At 46.2% G+C, this 7,500-nt stretch overlaps 1 protein-coding gene across 1 annotated transcript in view; it reads left to right on the forward strand.

The window, feature by feature from the left end:
• Positions 1-7,500, forward strand: part of LOC143126305 (teneurin-3) — a 133,263-nt gene that overhangs the window by 52,962 nt on the left and 72,801 nt on the right. Inside the window, exon 3 of the mRNA XM_076288197.1 lies at positions 557-741. Coding sequence (XP_076144312.1) covers positions 557-741 — 185 coding nt within the window. The remainder of the gene's footprint in view (positions 1-556; positions 742-7,500) is intronic.

A 7,500-nucleotide genomic window follows, 5' to 3' on the forward strand; every position in this document is an offset into this window, starting at 1 on the left:
GTGCACTACTTCCTGTGGCAGTGTGCACTAGTTCCTGTGGCAGTGTGCACTAGTTCCTGTGACAGTGTGCACTAGTTCCTGTGGCAGTGAGACAGCATGCAGTACGCACCAGACCGGTCACAAGTTCCTGAGACAGTGGCAGTGCAACAGCATGTGAGGGCATGTGTCATCTGTCCCCACTGAGGGTCACCTCTCCTGCTCTGAAGCTACTCCCCTGGGTCCGGGCTGTCTGTTCCTGAGGCATCTGTTGTCTGAGTTTTTGAGATGCTTTTGGAAACACTTCACTTGAATAGTCCTCCCACATAGACTTCAAATATCTGTAAAGATTCAAGTTCAGTATATAAAATTGTTGTTGAACAATTACTAACCATTACCAAACGTAACCTGCTTAGCTTAATCTTAACCATAAATTGTAGTTGGCACAGAGTGTTTGTTGATAATCTGAGCATCTGTAGTGTCCATCCAAGTAACGTATGTCCATGATCTGCAGTGTCCATGATCTGTCCTCCATTTTTATCCTCAAAACTTTTCCTGTTTCTTTGTTCCTCTGACAGAGCCGCTGTCCAGCCAGCAGAGCCCGCCCCCTCTACCGGCCGCCTCTCACCAGCACAAGCAGACGCCGTCAATCACCTCGCTCAACCACGCCCTGGCCAATCAAACGACGGAGCTACAGAGTGCCTCACAGTGTGTGCAGCTGCAGGAGAACTGGGTGCTGGGCAGCAATGTAGCCCTGGAGAGCAGGTCAGTGTGTGCTTGTGCGTGTGCGTGAGCGAGTGTGTGTGTTTGTGTGTGAATTAAGTATAAGTATATATACTCTTTCGATCGCGTGAGGGAAATTTGTTTTTTGCATTTATCCCAATCCATGAATTAGTGAAACACACACAGTGAACACACAGTGAGGTGAAGCACACACTAATCCCGATGCAGTGAGCTGCCTGCTACAGCGGCGCTCAGGGAGCAGTGAGGGGTTACTGTAGGTGCCTTGCTCAAGGGCACTTCAGCCGTCCCTACTGGTCAGGGTGCGTGCGTGCGTGCGTGCGTGCGTGCGTGCGTGCGTGCGTGCGTGCGTGCGTGCGTGCGTGCGTGCGTGCGTGCGTGCGTGTGTGTGTGCGTGCGTGTTGTGTTTTCTTTATCTTTTTCTTCTTCTGTCTGTAACAAAACACAATAGCTGGCTGAAGTTATTAGCATTTTAATGGCTTTTTCCAATGGTGGAATAACGTTACTTACATCTGCAATCCCTGCATGTACATACTGTATATATATATATGTACTGTATGTATACATGTATGCACTGTATACATCTTTTCACACCTCCTATACCAGAACCCATTTCTTTAGAGAGAGCCCTCGTGTCCTCCCTCCCTCAGTGTGTCTTACGGCTCCTGTAAATGTGTGTGTAGACTGTACTGCCAGTGATATGAGTGTGTGTGTAGACTGTACTGCCAGTGATATGAGTGTGTGTGTAGACTGTACTGCCAGCGATATGAGTGTGAGAGAGGACACTAAACATGCAGAATAAGTGGGGGAAGGGAGAAGGGGAAGTGAAAGAGCTAAACGCTAAATTAACTTTAATACTTTTCAATGAGACGCTACAATAAAACTCCAATTTCTCTCCACCGAGGCGGCTTTTGCACTGTGTCTCAGCTTATCTTCCGTCGGCTAATTCAACCGACACTACAATATAGTGAAATTCTTCCCAATGATATTTTTCCACGTCTCTTTATTGCTGCGTGGTCTGTAAATCAGTTTTCCAGTGATGGATAATGGAGATTCTCTCTCATTCTGTGGTATGAATGTCTGCTTCATATGACAAGCCTCTCGATTGAATCTGATCAGCATTGATTACTCATGCAGTTAGACAGGCGAGCTCAAATCAGCACTGACGTGATGCATGCCATTCAGAATCAGCATCGGAGAAGACGAAGCCTATTGTGGAAGTCATACATCCTCTGAATTGCACCCGCCCCCCCCCACCCATTCCGCCATGACTTGTGATCATCACTATTCAGGGGACTACAAAGACAAGTGCATTTGCTCTGGCAGAAAGAGAGAAAGCATATACACAAATACAAATGCACCAAATGACTTCTTATGATACACTGTGTGCCGTGCATTGTGCGCCAGCTAAAGTGCCTCTCTAATGCCGTGAAATGGCAAGGTGTCCAAGCGCATTACAGATAATGTGTGTGTTTACAGGGAGCAGTCGCAGCAGGGATGCTCGTCTTTTCACTGTCTTTAAAACTCCTGACTGAAAGGGAAAGATGCTCAGAGCGTCAAGTGCAACAGCACCCATTAGGAACAAGACAACAGCAGTCAAATAGAACATGGCAGCTCCGTGCCCCTCCTGTGTTGATCCAGTCTTTGCTACATCAGAGTAGTGTTCTTTTCAGAAAAAAAAACTAAACACTCTCTCTTGAGTCTGAAAGAGCACAGTGGGTCTCACAATTACTAATGGCGTTTTTGGTACAAGTAGGCTAAATGTAACCATTGTTAGACAGTGTAAGAAAATGTCAGATCAGAAAAATAAACAGCAACAACAGTAGAAATACAAGGTACCATTTTACGACGGTGCCATTTTTCACTGCCCCTGACTGCACCTGCATTCCAATGTGAGCTGGCCCTCAGCTGTCTGGGTCTCTCCTCTGAGCAGGAGACGGGAGTTGGGAAGGGAAGGATAATACACAGCTTTTGGCTCTTGTAAGGTGTTCATATTTTTGCAACTCAGCCAATGTTCTCGGGTCTAATGGACCCACCACATTGTTAGGCTTTTAAATCAATACAGTCATAACAATTTATTTAAAAATACTTATCAGGTGTTTACTTTAGCTCAGTTACCAGTGACATCATTTATGGTTCATATTTGCCATTTACCCCAGATCACATTTCGTTTTTTGTGAGATAAGGAGAAAATGCAATGATAAATGAGCTAAAAAATAGAAACAAGATTTTTCATCATTATTGATGCTTATGTCTTAGAACTGAAGGTAAGGGAACTTATATACACAGCTTTTAAGCAGCACTGAGAGGACGTCACCTCTCTCTCTCTCTCTCTCTCTCTCTCTCTCTCTCTCTCTCTCTCTCTCTCTCTCTCTCTCTCTCTCTCTCTCTCTCTCTCTCTCTCTCTCTCTGTGTGTGAGTGAATGGAGCCACACAGAGGCCTGGGAGAACAGGAAGCCACTTCAGACGTGATTGTGTGACAGGCAGAAAGACTAGAGTGTGAGTGCCACTCAGCAGCAGGTTGGCTTGAGTGGCGCGGTGAGTGTTGCCGCAGTTAAGTGCTCTTCTCTTCTCTTCTCTTCTCTTCTCTTCTCTTCTCTTCTCTTCTCTTCTCTTCTCTTCTCTTCTCTTCTCTTCTCTTCTCCTCTCCTCTCCTCTCCTCTCTTCTCTTCTTTTCTCATCTCCTCTCCTCTCCTCTCTTGTCTTCTCTTCTCCTCTCTTCTCTTCTCCTCTCCTCTCATCTCCTATCCTCTCTTCTCTTCTCTTCTCTTCTCTTCTCTTCTCTTCTCTTCTCTTCTCTTCTCTCTTCTCCTCTCCTCTCCTCTCCTCTCTTCTCTTCTTTTCTCATCTCCTCTCCTCTCCTCTCTTGTCTTCTCTTCTCCTCTCTTCTCTTCTCTTCTCCTCTCTTCTCTTCTCCTCTCCTCTCATCTCCTATCCTCTCTTCTCTTCTCCTCTCCTCTCTTCTCTTCTCTTCTCTTCTCTTCTCTTCTCTTCTCCTCTCCTCTCATCTCCTATCCTCTCTTCTCTTCTCCTCTCCTCTCTTCTCTTCTCTTCTCTTCTCTTCTCTTCTCTTCTCTTCTCTTCTCTTCTCCTCTCCTCTCTTCTCTTCTTTTCTCATCTCCTCTCCTCTCCTCTCTTGTCTTCTCTTCTCCTCTCTTCTCTTCTCCTCTCCTCTCTTCTCTTTCTTCTCTTCTCTACTCTTCTCCTCTTTTCTCTTCTCTGGGCCTTCTATGAGGCCCTGGACTTGCCTGTCAGTGAGAGCACTAATTGCTCAACAGCTCTGCAGCAGCATGGCTCTATACTTTAGACACAGCAGCAGCATGGCTCTATACTTAAGACACAGCAGCAGCATGGCTCTATACTTTAGACGCAGCAGCAGCATGGCTCTATACTTTAGACGCAGCAGCAGCATGGCTCAATACTTTAGACGCAGCAGCAGCATGGCTCTATACTTTAGACGCAGCAGCAGCATGGCTCTATACTTTAGACGCAGCAGCAGCATGGCTCTATACTTTAGACACAGCAGCAGCATGGCTCTATACTTTAGACGCAGCAGCAGCATGGCTCAATGCTTTTCTTCAAAGCAATATCCAGAGTCAATGTTACTGTAGAGGGACGCTGTACAACATGTCCCTCCCTGCTTCCCGTAGAGCTGTGGACGTGGGGGGCTGTCATGCATGGCTCAGGCGTTGGGCGGGGAATTTGTGCTGGGCTGCTGTCTCTGTGAAGTCCTGGGGTTAAGGACCTTAGAGGGCCTTCTCTCAGAGATTAGAGGTGGCACCTTTTGTGCATGCCGTGTTGCTCAGGATGAGTGTGTGTGTGTGTGTGTGTGTGTGTGTGTGTGTGTGTGTGTGTGTGTGTGTGTGTGTTCGGCGGGGAGATGAAAGAGCAGTTAGAGATGATCAGAATGAGGCAAGGCAGTTATATTTGTATCACATTGCAACCCTGTAGTGGTGCCCAGGTCCAGCAGCTGATCTGGGAGGGATTGAGTCCAAATCAGGAGCTGATATACTGTGCAGATCCACAGAGTCAGCTGGGCAGCAGCTATAAGGACTCAAGACACACACTAACATGGCCACATCGGCAACTCCTGCATTACCATACAAATTGCTCGAACAAACACACATTTACATATGCAATTCACACACACACACACATACACACAAACACACACACACACTTATACACCTCAGTATGTTCCCCTTTGTCACACCTGAAATGAAAGTGGCTGATTATCAGTAACATTCTAATCCATTCGATCATTAATAACTCTCTTTTGTCATTTGTCAGGTGTATCTGTGTGTGTATCTGTGTGTGTGTGTGTGTATGTGTGTGTGTGTGTGTGTGTGTGTGTGTGTGTGTCTAGTGTGTGCATATGGCTCCCTTTGTTTGAGCTCTTTAGGGAACAGGAGCCATGGGGGCTCTGGATAGCCCCTGCTGAGCTGTAGCAGTGGAGACTTCCTGGTAGTGTTGTTGAAAATATGGAGGGAAAGGATTTTCCTGGAGGGGGGAGGGGATGGTCTCCCTTTTTCAGACACACAGCCTTAATTTTACATTAGTGTGAGCCTCTAGTGCCGCTTGGCTTTCTCACAAACACGCACACCCCGCTGGTGGAAAAACTTTCAGCTCTCCGGCCTGTCGCAAGGAGTTTGATCTCTACACATCAAGAGTAAGGGACCGTCTGAAAACGGCAGCGGCCCACAGCCCTCAGGGGAGCGTCTTAAAATACCAGCCAGTCAGAACAGCGCTGGGCAGGCACCTGCTGCTTCGAACGCCTGCTGAGCTGACAGCTGTTTCAGATGCAGAGAGAGAGAGAGAGAGAGAGAGAGAGAGAGAGAGAGAGAGAGAGAGAGAGCGATGGAGTGGGACGAGGAAGGGAGGGGATTCGGTAAAGAGAGACACAGAGAGAGAGAGAGTACGGATGTGTGAAAGAGAGAGAACGAGAGAAAGAGCGTCTTAGGTCCTGTTGAAGGCCCAGCCGTGAGAACACACTGATAGTGTGAATGCCTTAATGGTGCCACAGCTGAAAAGTGGAAGTATCTTTTCTTTTGTGTTTTGTGTCTCAGCAATACAGGATTTGCTTATCTTTATTTGATTATTTATATCTGGCTGGTTTATCAGATTCTCAGTGTTTGTGTGTGTGTGTGTGTGTGTGTGTGTGTGTGTGTGTGTGTGTGTGTGTGTGTGTCATGGCGTACTAGACTGAACCCTTTTTTGACCGAGGAGATTTACATTCCACAAACAGATTAACACTGCCCTCTTTCATGGCTGTGTCCACAACATCTCCATGGCCTAAAGTAGCCCTCCATTCAGCCTGGTTTGACACACATTTAAGGTAGCTCTCGCTTGTCACTTTACACAAATCTGCCCCCCCTCCCCTCCTCCTTCCTACTCCTCCCCCTTCTCTGCTTCTATTCTCTTCGCTCTTTTCTGAAAATAAACGCTTCCTTTCTCTGTGGCTGGCCTCCATTTTCTCTCTCTTCACTAAGCGACTGTTGCGAATGTCAAGCCAATGACAATGAAAGAGACACTTTCGGAAAGGGAGGTGGGGGTGCGGAGAGACGGGGTTACAACATTTCCAGTCTGCCAAAAACTCCTTGAGGACAGAAAATCTTTTCATAGCGCGTCTCTTCTCTCCGTGCTCCGTGTCCCCGCGAACGCTCTCATACACTTGAAAAGCGCCGCAGCGGATTACCTTCGCTTAGTCATTCCCCAACCCAACGTCACACTCGCTCTAATCAATTACGGGCTGTTTGGCCTCAAAATGGCAGCCCCGTCGTCCATATTTGTTAATCTAGAAACCAAAAAGGGAGCTTTAACACGAGCCAGTCCAGGAGTGCCAGAGCGTGACTAATCCTCCTCCTTGCAGTATGGTGTCCGCGCCACACTGGGCCCTGACAATGGCGGGTTCGATTAAAAGTAGCCCGCCGTAGCCCACCTGAATGCGACACTGGCTGGCTCGCCAACACTCCTCAGGCTCAAAGTGGGCCGTCTGAGAAAGCACGCCGAGCCCTCACAGATGATTTCACAGCGAATTAGTAAATTCACGCTTATGTGATAGCGCGGGCAATTTTAACGTCTCATGCCGAATTAGTTGCAACTAGGACGAGCAGACACTATTGTTTCTTTTTTTCGTAATTCAAGAATTGTGTCGATGATATTAACAGTTGTTACTTCCCCTTCAAAAAAGAGAGAAAAAATAGAAGAAAAATACATCAATCCACCTGGGGGATGTAGAATAGCTGTTTTTGTGATCCTCTCTGTATCCCTTTCTTTTTCTGTGAAAGCAGTGGATTTAGTCGTGATTTGCATTTCAAATTTGGCTGGTTCATCTGATGACACGAGAGGGACTGAAAGTGCCTATTATTCTCTTGTTATCCTCGTGGTTTGACAATCACAATTGTGGACCTCAAATAATAATCCCATCACAATTAAAGCAGATGAAAGAGCCTGTGCCCACATTTAGCTGATGATTATGGCGGCTGGTCCGACACTAAACTTGACTTTCCTTTTGAAAAACCTGCCAAAGAAGAACACCAATATCTCAGAACTTCACTCTGTTAAACCTATCTGTGTTCACTTAAGACATGCCCTTGTGTGTACTTTTTTAACTTTAATTTTAACATGGATTACTACTTGGAATTTAAATTGATAATTTAACATGTGACTTACTACTCAAAATGTAAATTTATAATACGAATCATGTTGGTCTGAATTATTTATGTGTATTTTATGTTTGAATCCAATTTAAAGTTATGTGAATAACATAATAATTGTACTGAA

Source organism: Alosa pseudoharengus, unplaced genomic scaffold, assembly GCF_046254945.1.
Source record: "Alosa pseudoharengus isolate Yale_2024_CS ecotype anadromous, Long Island Sound unplaced genomic scaffold, YU_APseudo_1.1 YU_APseudo_1.1_scf_16, whole genome shotgun sequence".
Classification (NCBI taxonomy): domain Eukaryota; kingdom Metazoa; phylum Chordata; class Actinopteri; order Clupeiformes; family Clupeidae; genus Alosa; species Alosa pseudoharengus.